This window comes from Pneumocystis carinii (genome assembly GCF_001477545.1).
Source record: "Pneumocystis carinii B80 chromosome Unknown supercont1.4, whole genome shotgun sequence".
In the NCBI taxonomy this organism is placed as follows: Eukaryota; Fungi; Ascomycota; class Pneumocystomycetes; order Pneumocystales; family Pneumocystaceae; genus Pneumocystis; species Pneumocystis carinii.
Genome location: NW_017264716.1, coordinates 169,184 through 183,561, shown reverse-complemented (window position 1 = coordinate 183,561; position 14,378 = coordinate 169,184). Strand labels below are relative to the sequence as shown.

The 14,378-nt window shown below is 27.8% G+C and overlaps 8 protein-coding genes across 8 annotated transcripts; 6 read left to right on the top strand and 2 right to left on the bottom strand.

The window, feature by feature from the left end:
• Positions 1-337: 337 nt before the first annotated feature.
• Positions 338-2,492, top strand: T552_00946 (hypothetical protein). The gene is made up of 2 exons (XM_018369541.1): positions 338-2,305; positions 2,352-2,492. The coding sequence occupies exons 1-2, from the start codon at positions 392-394 to the stop codon at positions 2,451-2,453; spliced, it is 2,016 nt and encodes a 671-aa protein (XP_018226726.1). The 5' UTR covers positions 338-391; the 3' UTR covers positions 2,454-2,492.
• Positions 2,493-2,527: 35 nt separating this feature from the next.
• T552_00945 (hypothetical protein) lies at positions 2,528-4,285 on the top strand. Its single transcript, XM_018369540.1, has one exon. It carries the CDS (start codon positions 2,536-2,538, stop codon positions 4,237-4,239), a length of 1,704 nt encoding a protein of 567 aa, XP_018226725.1. The 5' UTR covers positions 2,528-2,535; the 3' UTR covers positions 4,240-4,285.
• Positions 4,286-4,334: 49 nt separating this feature from the next.
• T552_00944 (GTP-binding protein gtr1) lies at positions 4,335-5,653 on the top strand. Its single transcript, XM_018369539.1, has 7 exons — positions 4,335-4,492; positions 4,537-4,603; positions 4,655-4,973; positions 5,023-5,243; positions 5,290-5,405; positions 5,462-5,569; positions 5,615-5,653. Exons 1-6 carry the CDS (start codon positions 4,381-4,383, stop codon positions 5,560-5,562), a joined length of 936 nt encoding a protein of 311 aa, XP_018226724.1. The 5' UTR covers positions 4,335-4,380; the 3' UTR covers positions 5,563-5,569; positions 5,615-5,653.
• Positions 5,654-6,391: 738 nt separating this feature from the next.
• Positions 6,392-7,627, top strand: T552_00943 (tRNA-intron endonuclease). Its single transcript, XM_018369538.1, has 3 exons — positions 6,392-7,197; positions 7,250-7,389; positions 7,435-7,627. Exons 1-3 carry the CDS (start codon positions 6,438-6,440, stop codon positions 7,579-7,581), a joined length of 1,047 nt encoding a protein of 348 aa, XP_018226723.1. The 5' UTR covers positions 6,392-6,437; the 3' UTR covers positions 7,582-7,627.
• Positions 7,628-7,636: 9 nt separating this feature from the next.
• On the bottom strand, positions 7,637-8,029 carry T552_00942 (hypothetical protein; the record flags this gene model as incomplete). Its single annotated transcript, XM_018369537.1, has 2 exons — positions 7,637-7,833; positions 7,879-8,029. 2 exons carry the CDS (start codon positions 8,027-8,029, stop codon positions 7,637-7,639), a joined length of 348 nt encoding a protein of 115 aa, XP_018226722.1.
• A 276-nt stretch (positions 8,030-8,305) lies between these two features.
• Positions 8,306-8,935, top strand: T552_00941 (hypothetical protein). The gene is made up of 3 exons (XM_018369536.1): positions 8,306-8,466; positions 8,513-8,682; positions 8,729-8,935. Exons 1-3 carry the CDS (start codon positions 8,352-8,354, stop codon positions 8,888-8,890), a joined length of 447 nt encoding a protein of 148 aa, XP_018226721.1. The 5' UTR covers positions 8,306-8,351; the 3' UTR covers positions 8,891-8,935.
• Positions 8,936-9,038: 103 nt separating this feature from the next.
• On the bottom strand, positions 9,039-11,644 carry T552_00940 (hypothetical protein; the record flags this gene model as incomplete). The annotated part of the gene is made up of 10 exons (XM_018369535.1): positions 9,039-9,284; positions 9,332-9,553; positions 9,598-9,706; positions 9,751-9,840; positions 9,882-10,300; positions 10,343-10,477; positions 10,522-11,046; positions 11,089-11,274; positions 11,326-11,468; positions 11,515-11,644. 10 exons carry the CDS (start codon positions 11,642-11,644, stop codon positions 9,039-9,041), a joined length of 2,205 nt encoding a protein of 734 aa, XP_018226720.1.
• A 231-nt stretch (positions 11,645-11,875) lies between these two features.
• T552_00939 (lanosterol synthase) lies at positions 11,876-14,322 on the top strand (the record flags this gene model as incomplete). The annotated part of the gene is made up of 9 exons (XM_018369534.1): positions 11,876-12,043; positions 12,090-12,456; positions 12,506-12,602; positions 12,644-13,265; positions 13,307-13,452; positions 13,501-13,978; positions 14,020-14,145; positions 14,195-14,281; positions 14,314-14,322. 9 exons carry the CDS (start codon positions 11,876-11,878, stop codon positions 14,320-14,322), a joined length of 2,100 nt encoding a protein of 699 aa, XP_018226719.1.
• Positions 14,323-14,378: the final 56 nt, after the last annotated feature.

Here is a 14,378-nt window from a genome sequence, read left to right as displayed (position 1 = left end):
GGTATATCAAGGAAAGATGCTTTGAAAGCGATTCCCCGTGCTTAGATTGAATAGCGAACTTTTTAAGAGCTCGTTGAAGTGAATTTGTACAAAAACGAGTGTCAGAGTGTTCGTACAATTTGATAGAAATCGAATTTTTAAGCTTGTATATATAGTGAATGGAAAGTAATCTATGATGAAAGGAATTTGCCAGTATTTTTTTGGTTAAAAAAGAGTTTAAAAAGAAGTTTAAAAAGAAGTTTAAAAAGAAGTTTAAAAAAGAAATAGATTAAAATATTTTTTTGAGGAGTAATTTATAATATCAAATGAAATTTTATTAAGGGAAAGAATATTTAAGAAATATCTATTATAATATTTTATTAAACCTGTTAAAAGTGGGTTTTATTATAAAATGACGAGTAACGAATATAAGAAAAAGATAGAGTTAAAAATGCAAGAAAGAGAAAATATAAGAAAAAAACAGGAGAAAAGAGGGCAATATAAAGGAAAAGATGTCGATGAAAGTAATTATTTATCATTTTCAGATTTAGATTATTTTTATGAAGAAGCATCTAAATCCGTCTCCGGGCAGTCATTAAATATAGAAAGAAAAAAATCTAAAATGAAATATGAGGAATTAGAGAGTAATAAAGAGTCATTATTAGAATTTAATAATGAATCATATGAGGGATTGAATAATAATACATCAAATAATAAACCATTTTTTGATAATTTATTTTCAATATCAGAAAATTGTATAAAAGAGGATAAAGTAGATGATATTTTTGAAATATTTAATACACCAGTTCAAGATTTTGTTGAAAATGATAATTCAGATGAAGTGAGTAATTTGAATTATCAGAAAAAGGAATTATTTTCAGATTGTGAAAGTAATGAACATGATATTTCAAATGATGAAATTATATCTCAACTTATTGAAATGGGATTTGATTATGATAAAGTGATTAGAGCAATAGATATAACACATGTCAAGACATATATAGATTCTATTATTTCAGTACTTATGTCATTAGATCTTTTGGATAATGAAAAAAGAGATAATTCATCAAAAACAGATATAATTGACAAGGGAAAAGGTATATTCTCTTTAGATAATAAGCACTTTCTTTCAAAAATTTCTGATAAAGCCAATAATATTTTCAACCGTGGAAAAAATTATCTTGAAGCATCAAGAAACCATAATATGCAATCAAATGATTACTGTCAAGTACCAAACCATACCTTTTCGAAATATCAACCATTATTATCTAATCAAAAATCATTTGAAGAAATAAAAAATTGTGATAAAACTGTTACTAGTAAGACATCGACATTGACTATTGAAAAAAATAACGACCTTATGGATTTCTTATCGGATGAACCTAACTACCAACAACCATCATCATCTAGTGAGTTATCTAGATTATTTTCAAATGAAATTGAAACGCGAGACTACAAAGAAAAGAATCAAAACCTTACACATTGTTATATAAATTCTGAAGGGATTTTACTCCTTGATCATGTTTCTCAGGATCTATTTACTGAGCATTTAGATCTATCTAATTTGCCACATTTGATTAACCAACTAGACGTTAATATAAAACATGCATCTAATGCTTTTAATAACGGTAATTATTCAGAAGCATTAGGACGATATTCTGAATCTATTGAATATTTACCATTAAATCATGTTTTAAAAATATTATTATTATTCAATCGTTCACTTTGTTATTTACATATGGAAAAACTGGAATTAAGTCTTTTAGATTGTGATGAGTTATTAAAATTAATTGAAAATAAAAGAGGTCTTGGAAAAAATATTTTTTCTGAAAAAGTCATAGATGATATCCGGGAAAAGATAATTATAAGACGATCTAAATGTTTACAACGACTTAAAAAACTTGGAAAGGCTAAAAATTGGCAAAAAGAAACTATTGATTCAAGTATAGATGATTTAATGGCATTAAATTCTAAAAATGATTGCGAAAAAATTCATAAATCTGATATTCTTTTAGACATAGATTTTTCAGAAAACTCAAAAAATGAAAATTCTATTTCTAAATCTGAAAAAGAACCTCTTGAAAAACCTTATGATGTTTTAGAAATTCAAAATGAAGATAAATCATTATTATATGATAAAGTCGATTCATCTGTAAATAATTGGGCTGATGGGAAAAGAGATAATATAAGAGCTCTATTATCTAGTCTTAACAATATATTATGGGATGATCTAGCTTGGCAAAATATAAATATGGCAAATTTACTTACTACTTCTCAAGTAAAAAAAGCATACCTTAAAACTATTTCAAAAATTCATCCTGATAAGGTATTATTCAATTTTTTTTATTATTTTATCACTTACTTTCTTCAAGTTACCAATAACTACATTTTTAGAACACAGAATGATTGCTTCTTCCGTTTTTAATATCCTTAACAATGCATGGAATATATTCAAAATAAAAAATAATATTTAAATACTGATTTCTGAATAAAATACATAAGATTATCTTCATTTTTCATTTATTTTTTTTTTTAATATTATATTTTAATTTATTAATGCCTTATCTATTTAGCGATAACGCTTATCTTAAAATGAGCATGAATAAATGGGAAAGTGATTTTTTATTAACAATTAAAGCTCAAAGAATGATATTTAAATATTATTCATTATCTATACTTAGTGTATCATGTCTTTTCATACCATTTACTATAATTTTTTCACAAAAATTTAAATTTCTAAGTTATTTTTATCTTTTGATAAAAAAGTGGGGAAATATCTTAGAAGCATACTCAGATTTATCAAATAATAGTTTAAAAGAAGGATCTAATATATACTATTATTTAAAAATGGGACCTTTTTCTAATTATCTTGATATAATTCAAAAAACTTTTAAAACAGAATCTAAATTATGTATGATTGAACAGAAAACTAAAAATCAGAAAACAAAGATTCTTACAAGGAATACAGATTTTCAATACTTAGAAAGTAACAATTTCTTGTCTAGATATTTTTCTTGTTTTATTAAAAAAGGTCATCTTATACAACACTCAAATATCAAGGAATCAAATCTATATCCTTTTTATCAAACTAATTCTTTAATTCACAAACTTTTCGAATCATATGCTTTTAAAAGAGATGAATTAATTCCTAGAATAAGATTTGATAGCATTTTAAAATTAAAAATACATGATACTTTTAAAAATTCAAGGCAAATTGATTTATTCAACAAGGAAATAGGGGAACTTAATAAAATTCAAGGCTTTTCTCAAGACAGGAAAAAAGATTCTCAAGAAGATTGTTCTAAAATTGAATTTTTTTCCAAAAATAATCAAAAAAGATTCATAGAAACATTAGAATCAATTTTAACAGATCAATTAGCTTCTAAATTTTTCTATAAAAAGATCAATTCCAGTATTTCAGATTCTAAATCAGATGTTTTTAGGTTTCAATTTATATCTTATTTATCTGAGGATTTGATCTATATATCACCTATAATCCTTGAATATGATTCTATTCAAGAACTTGATACTGGTTCTGATTATAAACAAAAATTATATATATCATTATGTTCAGAAAAGAAGAATAACTATTGGCCTTTGTCTGATATTCAAAATTGTTTTTTGAAAAATACAACACGTTTATTATGTGATTCTTCATCTCATACTAAAAAAACATCTTTTAAGGGCAAAACATTTGAAAAACATAACACATTAAAGGAAAACATGTCGCCTAATTCTATACAGAATAATATAGAATCTTCAAAAAGAAAAAATTACAAAAAAATATCTGATATTTCAAATTCACACCAAAATTATCCAATTCATTTTATTCACTTAAATCATGAAATAGATACATTCTTTTCAGACAAATATCATGATCATAATCATAATCATGATCTTTTAATACACAAAAATATTTCTTCAGAAACTGACAAACTTTCTGGTTCAAAATTAAACTTAATAAAATCAAATAACACTGATTTATCTTCAAATCAAATAAAATATCCTACATACAACACTATTCATACAGATAATAACACTAATTATTCAAAAATAACAATTTCATTAAATTCACCTATACCTTCACCAATTTCAAAATATAAAAACTTCAAAAATAGGAAATCATCTACACTAAAAATAAATGATATTTACAGCGACTCTTTATGTTTATTAAAGGAAGTATACTATGATAATAGGCGTCGTGGAATTCCACCTACTCCTCCACCTACACGAAAAAGATGGGAACTTGTTAACAATTAATTCATTAGATTTTATATAACTGGTTTTTCTACTAATATTTACTTAATATACGGGCTTAAAGGAAAGGGTTTATATATATTATTTATAGCTTTTTTTAATAATCGTACAACCAACATATTTTAACTTAGAATTTTTAAAAAAATGAGAAAAAAGGTGCTTTTGATGGGGAAGAGTGGTTCAGGGAAGTCTAGTATGAGGAGTATTATTTTCAGTAACTATATTGCTAAAGATACCCGGCGACTGGGAGCAACAAGTAATTTTTAGTGAAAATAATGATTAAATAACGTTTTATTTTAGTTGATGTAGAACATTCTCATGTCCATTTTCTAGGGAATTTAGTCTTAAACTTATGGGATTGTGGCGGGTACAAGGAGGTCTATAAGTCGTGCAATATAGATTAATTTTTTTTATTTAGACAAGATGCTTTTATGGAAAATTATCTTTCAGCACAAAGAGACCATATTTTCAGGAATGTCGAGGTCTTAATTTATGTTTTTGATGTGGAATCGAGAGAATTTGATGTAGATTTACATACATATGAATCATGTTTAGAAGCAATCCGAGAAAATTCGCCTAAAGCTCAAGTATTTTGTTTAATTCATAAAATGGATTTAGTCCAGGAAGAAATGAGGGATTATGTATATCAAGAACGATCCAAAATATTATATCAAAGGTCAGAAAATTTTGAAACAGTGATCCTTGCTACATCAATATGGGATGAAACGTTATATAAGGTTTTCATAGGAAAAAACCTATAAAACATTGTATTAAGTTTATTTATAGGCATGGTCATGTATTGTTTATACGTTAGTTCCGAATATTCCTACGCTCGAAAAGCATTTAAAACAATTTGCTCTTCATATAGAAGCGGATGAAGTTATTTTATTCGAACGAACAACATTTCTTGTAATATCTCATACATCTCGTCCAGGGTTTAATCATCCTGACCTGCATCGATTCGAAAAAATAAGTAATATTGTTAAACAATTTAAATTGAGCTGCAGGTAAATCTTTTGATATTTTTTTATAACATTCTAATTCGAGTGAAAGTAAAATGCAATCACAATTCACTTTATTTGAACTAAGAACATGTCCTTTTTCTGCTTTTATTGCTCCTTATGTTTGCGATACATATATTCTTGTTATATTAAGCGATCCTCTCGTGCGTATGTATCTTGCTAAATGATAAATTGTTTTTAATTTTACTAATAAATGATTATAGAATCTGCAGCTTTGTTAATGAACATAGAAATAGCAAAAAATAGCTTTGAAAAAATAGATGCAGCTGACAAAAATCATGCTAAAACTGTTTCTTCTGGATAATAAAATGGTAATAAAAGAAAAAGTAAGTTAAACGCTTAATCATGACTCGTAGAAAATAATACGATGGGTTTTCTATAAATGTTCTATAATTAGCATATTTTTATTTAAAAATATAAAATTTAGTATGACTTTATGAGCAATGGATTGTCTATAACTTCATTATAAATGAGAAGTTTTAATAAAGCTCATTAAGTCTTCTTCAGCTATGTTTCATATAAAAAACCCATCAGATACCTAAAATATTGATAAATGGGCATGGATTTTTTCAAACTAACCGTCGTTATCGTTATGGAGTACACCATCATCTATAATAATCTGAAATGACGATTTTCATCCTCAGGGGAGAAACATTGATATTTCAAAATACCAATACCTAACAAAAATTTCTAATTTATGAAACAATAGTTAGATTTATCATAACGATTGGCAAAAATCAAAACTATTATAAATAAATTTAAGAACTTTACATATCAAATGCTTTTATATATAAAACAATGGAAAAAAATTCAGGATAGGCAATAAGGGAGGCATTGTTTTAACTTGTTGAAGACAACCCTAATGATATTATGAGAACAAGATTCGAGCGGAGCGTAAAAGATCTCTCATTCATCAATACAATAGTCGAAATTTAAAAACAATTCATAAATTAATTATTTTCACTTTAAAATTACATTTAAAACATCACTTCAAAATTTTAATTATATTTTATTCATTTTTTAATTTATTCCAATAACCATATTTAATCATTAAGAAACTATATTCTTATATATTGCCTAGATTCTTATCCTAACCCTTTCTCTATCAGGTTCAAACCCCATTCAACATTCAACCATCTTAAGTTATACTAACATACAATTAAAACATTTATACATAAAATGAGAGATCCTCCCCTTCCTTTAACACTCCCATTCTTTCCCCATCATCCTGTTTCTATTATATGGCTTTTATATAGAATTTATAAAGGTTTTCAGCCTCAATGTCATTATAGAGGCATACTTGATGTTGCAACTGCCTCAGTATGGGTGACAGATGCATCTACTATAGATAAATTATGGAGATGTGGGTATTTTGGTAAAGGAAATCTAAGTCGCAGCTCATTAAGCTGGTCAAAACGAATACAAAGATTGTTTGGATGGGTTAGCTCAAATGAAGAGCTAACAAGTGAAGAACGTACTCAACTAAGACGTCAAGAACGTTTAGAATTTAAGCATCAGAGGGGTTTAATTGAAATGGAAGCAATTGATAAGATTAGAATTGAAGAAGGGAAAGAAAAGCAAAATATAGTTGAAGATAATAAAAGAATAATAAAAAGCAAAAATTATACAGGAATACAAGTTAAAAAGACAGAAGAATTAGAAAAATCTATATTAGAATTTGAACATTTGCAATTACATCTTGAAGAAGCTTTTTTTTTAAGTTATTCTCTTGGAATTTTAGATATTGATGTTTCAAAATGCCTTTCAATCAAAAATTCAATGGAATTATTATTATTATTCTGTTCTTTATCATTAATACAAAAAACTACAAATGAAATAGATGCAGACAATCCATTTCTTGTATCATATGTTGTATATCATCATTATAGATCATTAGGATGGGTTATAAAAAAAGGCCTTAAGTTTGGAGTTGATTGGTGTAAGTTATAATGACTAAATTTAAAAAAAAAGTTTATATAATCAATCAATAGTACTATATAAACGAGGACCCATCTTTTCCCATTCAGAATTTGCTGTTATAGTATTACCATTCTATCCAAATAATAGAAAAAAAGAATTATCATGGCATTGGTTACACTGTATCAACAGAGTCATATCTCAAGTAAAAAAAGTATCTATTATATTAAATCTAAAAAAATAAATTAATACTTTATAGACAATTGTATTGTGTTATGTCCAAATTCCTTGTGATTCTGTTTTTAAAGATGCAATTCAAACAAAAAGAATAGACCTTCTTCTAAAAATGTATAAAATAAGAGAAATAAGCGTAAAAAGATGGAAGCCTTCACGCAATAGAAATTAGCTTTGTTTTTCACTTATAATTCTTACTACAACTTATATATTCATTTATTGGTTTCTTAAATATTATTTCCTAGCCGGTATTGCTCAATAATTTGACATGGATCATGCTCCTCCGACAATGATACACAAATATACCCTCCATTACCTAGTGAACATCGTACTTGTGATGTAGGAAATGGACATGGACAATTTGCTGGATGATTAACACATTGTAATGTATCACTACATAAATATTGTTGATCTGAACATGAAACTTTTAAAATTAATCAACATAGTATTACTCAAATATGCTCTGTACCACTCTGGAACTTCTTTCTAAGCCAGTCTTGACCGAATAATTCTTGATCTTCTTTTTGATTTTTCTGAAAAAACTTATCAAATATATGAAAATAACCCAGAACAACTCCTCCAAAGACAAATATATATATTATAAGATCTCTAGGTTTCATTTATATTCAGAAATAATCTTTTTACTGCTTAAAACTAATGATATTATAGATCTTAATATTTTAATAATAGATCGACTTTAAAAAAAGTTAAAAATATTAATATTTTTGTTAATATTTGACTTATTTAAAGATGAAATGTTTAAACACTTTGTTAAAACACAGATTTTCAAAAATCTTATGTATTTCTAATAGATTTATATTTTGGAGGTCAAATAGAGGATTTAAGAGATCAATTAATCAAGAAAACTTAATACATAAAAAAGACATAGAAAAAAAGGAATCATTTGAAAATGTTTTAAAGTTTTATTCTAAACTTTTTAATATGAATGAAAAGGAAGTTGAATTATTTTTACCAAAAAATTTACTTTGGCAGAGCTTAACATATAAGACCTATTTTCATGGAAAATATCCATATAATGAAAAGTTAGCATTTCAAGGTTTTATTAATTGGAAGGTGTTAATTATATGATAAATAAGATATAGGTCGTATTGTTCTTAAATTTCATATATCTTTAAAAATGAGTGAATCTATTGATAAGAACAAAGATATATTTACATTGAGAAAAATAGAAGATCTTATTAATTCTAAGGTATTGGGAGAATTGGCATTAGAATATGGTATTTTAGAAGTTTTACGTTGGAATCCAGCTTATGTATAAAATAATATATATATATATATATTCTAATATTTTATATAAGAAAGATATTATGAGGAGTGGATTATTAAAAGTAGCATCAGAATCATTATGTGCTATTGTAGGAGCGATATTTTTGTATAGAGGAGGAGCAGCTACAAAAAAGTTTATTGAAGAAAAGATTTTTATAAAGAATAATATATTGGAGTTTAATAATCATAAATAATTAAATATTTAATCTCCAAAAAAATGCATTTTCAAAAAGAAATCCAAGAAATAATACATTTAATAGCAAATGTACTCAGAACTGTAATAATACAAGGACAAAACATTTAATATATATTAAAAGACTTGAAGTATAATTTTTTAATTGTTTAGATTATACTGCGCCGTATCCTTCTCCTTCTTGAAGATCTTGCGAGCTGATCTACCTTTGTAATCATATCGCCTAAACATTTCTTGCTTGCAAGTTTAGGATCCATTGGCTCTCCTTCGTATAAACTTAAATGAACTTCTTCTGCAAACTCTCTAAGCCGTGAGCTTTGTTGAAGTTGATATCTAATACTTGTAATAGTTTCCGGAAGAGAATCAAACGGTATATTAAGTTGAATAAGAATATTCTAGTTTTTATAAATAATTTTGTAAAAATAAAATAAAATAATTGAACCTTAAGAAGATTAGATGTTTCATTAGAACAAAGTTTATCTATTTTATAAAGTTGCAAACTATAATAGATTTTCTCAGCTTTAGAAATTGGTTTATGAGCATCTGGCATATTTTGTGGAGTAATTGGTCTTGTGTGATGTTCATGTGATACATCGGGAATAATTGATCTTAATCTTTCAATTTCTTGTTCTGCTTTTTCAAGTTGCATTTTAAGATTATAAATCTAAGCAACTAAGATAACACAGAAAAAAAAAAACATATTTTTACCTTTTCATTAGATAAAGCTTCATTATCGAGATAAGATGGTTGAGTTATAGGGAAGTTTTCAGGAGTTTCTTTTTGTTTATCTAAAACAGGTGATATTTTTTGTCGAGGACTATTGAGAGTTACAAATATTATATTATTTATTAAGAAAAATACCTTTGTATATTTGCCGGAATATTTAAGTCATGTAATGGTTCTTTTCTATCACAAATGTTTACATTTTGAGTAAAACCAAAAGGTTTTGTGCTAAATACTATTAATATAACAAACATAAAAGTTATAAAAACCTTTGTATTGGAGAAAATTGAGGAGAAAGATGTGTTTTCCAACGCATCATTTTTTCTTTTAATGATTCCTCATTTCCTAATCTTGGTGTAGATGGATAGTATTTTTGAATATTTTGTGGGTTTATTTTTAATGCATCAATTAAATCATGACAAATTGTTTTTAAGTCAGCAATTTCTAATCTAGCAGCGTCAAGATCTTTTTCTACAAAAAGAGCATGTTTTTTAGTCTCATCAAAAGTCGTTTTTAACGCATTTTCATCATTTTGATTTTTAGCTTCAGATTTTAAAGCAGAAAATTCATCAATTAACTTATCTATCATATTTCCTCTAGTATCATATTCACTTGCTAGCCGTTTAAGGGAATTTTGAATATTAATAATATCTTTATATTTGTCATGATCCTCACATGAATATTGTTTCTAATATTTTTAAAATATTGCTAAATTATTTTGTTTAAATACCTCAGAATTTGCTTGTTTAGATTTTGTTTCTGTATACTTTTGATCATCAGTCTGTTTTTTATTCGAAACACTTGGTGAATTTTTGCAAGACGTAGCCTTGTTTAGAAAATGATTAGATACATCGGCAAGAGAATCCTTGGTAATAAATTTGAAATATTTCAAGATAAAATTATACATACCTGAATATAAGAGTTATTAGCTTCAGTTTTTCGTGGAGAAATATGTATTTTCTCTTCAGATAAAAGCTTGGACTGATCTTTTATTTGTAATTTTAAAGGATTTTGATTCTCAAACATATTTGTATCATGATTAGAATCGTGTGAATCCAAAAATAATTTTTCTTTCATAAGATCTAATATATTTTTGGATTTCTTAGATGCTTCACATTTTTCATCAATTAATTTTTCTAAAGAATTAGTATTTTTTTGTATTATGCCTGTATTTTGACCTAAAAATCGTTTGTAATGATCTGATTTATGAAATAGTTTGATTTCTTCTTTTTTCTCCTGATATATTTCCTCCAATATCTCGTTTAAATACTCTTTAACCGTTTCGGAATTCCAGGAAAAACTAGAAGATGTGTCACTTTTGTTTGGCGACTTTTTAGATTGTGTTTCTGGTTGAGATGTTTCTTGATGATTTTTTTTCAAAAAAGCTGCTGATGACGAACTCGGCGCCGTACAGCTCGATACCCCAGACGATTCCTAGCTCCAAGTAAGATAATACATTAATTAATATCATCTTACAAGCAATGATGGCTCTAAAAAAGATTGATCATTATTCGCTGTTAATGTAGGGATACTACTTGATGATTTAGAAGACATAGATTCCTTCTTATTCATGTGGATATTTATATGTTTATCAAATGATAATGCTGCTTCAAGCTCATTATTCAAAATCGATCCTGATCCACTTATTTCTTGAGAATATTCCTTTTAATATTCAGTTTTAACCCGTTCAAAAACGCACATAATACTCCTAACCTTTCTATTCGATATAGAGTCTGAAGCAATATACGGAGTTCTCAATGTAATCTCCTTTCTAATCGTTTTTGTAGACATTTGTGTATCATCCAATAATCTCGCTAATCGTCGGATTTTTTCCGTTTTAACTGGGTCTATATCATCTAAATCCCTCAGATATCTATTAAAAACACAAATTCCTCCATTTACACTGCAAAAAATTCGAATTATAAAATGACATATCATTAATACTTGGATGCTCCGTTGATTCACAGGAATCCCGAATCCAGCGATATTGAGTCGACCAAGTATCATCCTCATATGATTCTTCTTTTTCCATTGAAATTTCCTCTGGAAATACGCTGTTTAAAGGCTCTTTTTACAGCTTTATTGAACTTGGTTGATCTTAGACGTCTACAGAGGTCGAGAGTGTCATGATATACATTGTTGCCATAACAACCGCAGACGACATCGATTTTTTGTGAGTAAATGGCCATAAAAAGAATGGCCAATATGAAGATATAGAAGGGATAAATAGAGGATTTTAAGGATAAAAAAGAAATCTAGAGGTATGATTTATGGGTATACCGAAAAAGAACTAGAAAAAACGGACCCGGATGGGTGGAGATTGATCGTAGAAGATACAGGACGACAACGCTGGAAGTACCTAAAAACAGAGGAAGAGAGGCGAGAAAGGCCTCAAACATATATGGAAAAGTATTTTCTGGGGAAAAATATGGTATATATATGAAAGGAATGGTTTTGAAGGAGGTAATTTTGAAAAGGATCTACCGGAACAACCAGCAGCAAAAACGCCGATAGAATCGGCGAGAAAAGGGTTTTCGTTTTATAAACATCTACAAACGAGTGATGGTAATTGGGCATGTGAATATGGGGGGGTAATGTTTCTTCTTCCGGGACTTATAATTGCAATGTATATTTCAAAAATCGAATTTCCAGATGAAATGAGAATTGAAGTAATTCGTTATTTAGTGAACCATGCTAATCCTGAAGATGGTGGTTGGGGGATACACATAGAGGGAAAATCTACAGTTTTTGGGACAGCACTTAATTATGTTGTTTTACGTATCCTAGGTCTTGGACCAGACCATCCAGTTACTATGAAAGCAAGAATAAGGTTGAATGAGCTTGGTATAAACGTTTTTTTGTATATTTAGTTAAAAAAATTTAAATGTGTTAGGGGGTGCTATTGGATGTCCTCAATGGGGAAAGTTTTGGCTAGCAGTTTTAAATTGTTATGGTTGGGAAGGTATAAATCCTATTTTACCCGAGTTTTGGTAGTTGTTTTTATGTAGAAGAAGTTTTCTAATATATATAGGATGTTACCTGAATGGCTTCCTATACATCCATCACGTTGGTGGGTCCATACAAGAGCTGTATATCTTCCAATGGGATATATTTATGGAGAGAAATTTACAGCGCCTGTTGATCCTTTGATAGAATCTTTGAGAGAAGAATTATATACTCAGCCTTATTCTTCAATTAATTTCTCAAAACATAGAAACACAACATCACCAGTAGATGTTTATGTACCTCATACTAGATTTCTTCGTGTTATTAATTCTATTTTAACATTTTATCATACAATTTTTCGGTTTTCATGGATAAAAGATATGGCATCAAAATATGCTTACAAATTGATTGAATATGAAAATAAGAATACTGATTTCTTATGTATTGGTCCAGTTAATTTTAGTATTCATATTTTAGCAGTTTATTGGAAAGAAGGTCCTGATAGTTATGCATTTAAATCTCATAAAGAAAGGATGGCCGACTTTTTATGGATATCTAAAAAAGGAATGATGATGAATGGCACTAATGGTGTTCAGCTTTGGGATACTTCTTTTGCTGTACAAGCTCTTGTAGAATCTGGATTAGCAGAAGATCCTGAGTTTAAAGATCATATGATTAAGGCATTGGACTTTCTTGATAAGTGTCAAGTTGTTATTTCTTATAAAAAAAAACTATTAATTATCAATAGATACAAAAAAATTGTGATGATCAGCAAAAATGTTATAGACATCGAAGAAAGGGTGCATGGCCATTTAGTACACGACAACAGGGATATACTGTTTCAGATTGTACTGCAGAGGCTTTAAAAGCTGTTTTACTTTTACAAAATTTAAAGTAGAATTTTTAGCTATATATATATATATATTCTTAAATCTTTTATAGATCATTTCCAAAGAGAGTGTCATATGACAGATTAAAAGATTCCGTTGATGTAATCTTATCTTTACAGAATAAAGATGGCGGTTTTGCTTCTTATGAATTGATACGAGGACCATCATGGTTAGAATTTATTAATCCAGCTGAAGTTTTTGGAGATATCATGATAGAACATTCTTATCCAGAGTGTACAACCGCTGCTGTCACTGCTTTATGTTATTTTAGATCATTGTGTTCTCATTACCGTGGACCAGAAATTAATAAAAGTGTTAAAAATGCCATCCAATTTATTAAAGAAAGTCAACGTCCTGATGGGAGTTGGTATGGAAGTTGGGCAATCTGCTTTACTTATGCTACTATGTTTGCTTTAGAAAGTCTATCATGTGTTAAAGATTTTTATGAAAATAGTTTCCATTCTAGAAGAGCATGTGACTTTTTAGTTAATAAACAAGAAGAAGATGGAGGATGGTCCGAAGGCTATCAAGTATTTTTTATAAATTGTTTTGCAATAAACTGATTTCATAGTCATGTACAGATGGCATATGGACTAGACATCCAACTGGTAGTCAAGTAGTACAAACTGCATGGGCATGCATTGGACTTATGTATGCAAATTATCCTGATGAAACACCTATCAAACGTGGAATTAATGTAAGGTTTTCTTAAATAATTTACTTCTATTTACCCAAAAAAAATATAGTTAATCATGTCGAGACAACAGCCTAATGGTGAATGGAAACAAGAAGCAATTGAAGGTGTTTTTAATAAAAATTGGTATGTTCCATTCGTTTTTTTTCGATTTTTTTTTAATTTTCATAGTATGATTAGGTATAAATATATCTCTCTTTTTTTTACACATTTTAATCATATAGTTATCCAAACTA

Coding starts and splice junctions, on each gene's coding strand:
- T552_00946 (XM_018369541.1), top strand. CDS start 392: ATGACGAGTAACGAATATAAGAAAAAGATAGAGTTAAAAATGCAAGAA. Junction 2,306..2,351: donor CAAAAATTCATCCTGATAAG/GTATTATTCAAT, acceptor ACTTTCTTCAAG/TTACCAATAACTACATTTTT.
- T552_00945 (XM_018369540.1), top strand. CDS start 2,536: ATGCCTTATCTATTTAGCGATAACGCTTATCTTAAAATGAGCATGAAT.
- T552_00944 (XM_018369539.1), top strand. CDS start 4,381: ATGAGAAAAAAGGTGCTTTTGATGGGGAAGAGTGGTTCAGGGAAGTCT. Junction 4,493..4,536: donor CCGGCGACTGGGAGCAACAA/GTAATTTTTAGT, acceptor GTTTTATTTTAG/TTGATGTAGAACATTCTCAT. Junction 4,604..4,654: donor AACTTATGGGATTGTGGCGG/GTACAAGGAGGT, acceptor TTTTTTATTTAG/ACAAGATGCTTTTATGGAAA.
- T552_00943 (XM_018369538.1), top strand. CDS start 6,438: ATGAGAGATCCTCCCCTTCCTTTAACACTCCCATTCTTTCCCCATCAT. Junction 7,198..7,249: donor TAAGTTTGGAGTTGATTGGT/GTAAGTTATAAT, acceptor ATCAATCAATAG/TACTATATAAACGAGGACCC. Junction 7,390..7,434: donor TCATATCTCAAGTAAAAAAA/GTATCTATTATA, acceptor AATACTTTATAG/ACAATTGTATTGTGTTATGT.
- T552_00941 (XM_018369536.1), top strand. CDS start 8,352: ATGAATGAAAAGGAAGTTGAATTATTTTTACCAAAAAATTTACTTTGG. Junction 8,467..8,512: donor TGAAAAGTTAGCATTTCAAG/GTTTTATTAATT, acceptor AATAAGATATAG/GTCGTATTGTTCTTAAATTT. Junction 8,683..8,728: donor TACGTTGGAATCCAGCTTAT/GTATAAAATAAT, acceptor ATTTTATATAAG/AAAGATATTATGAGGAGTGG.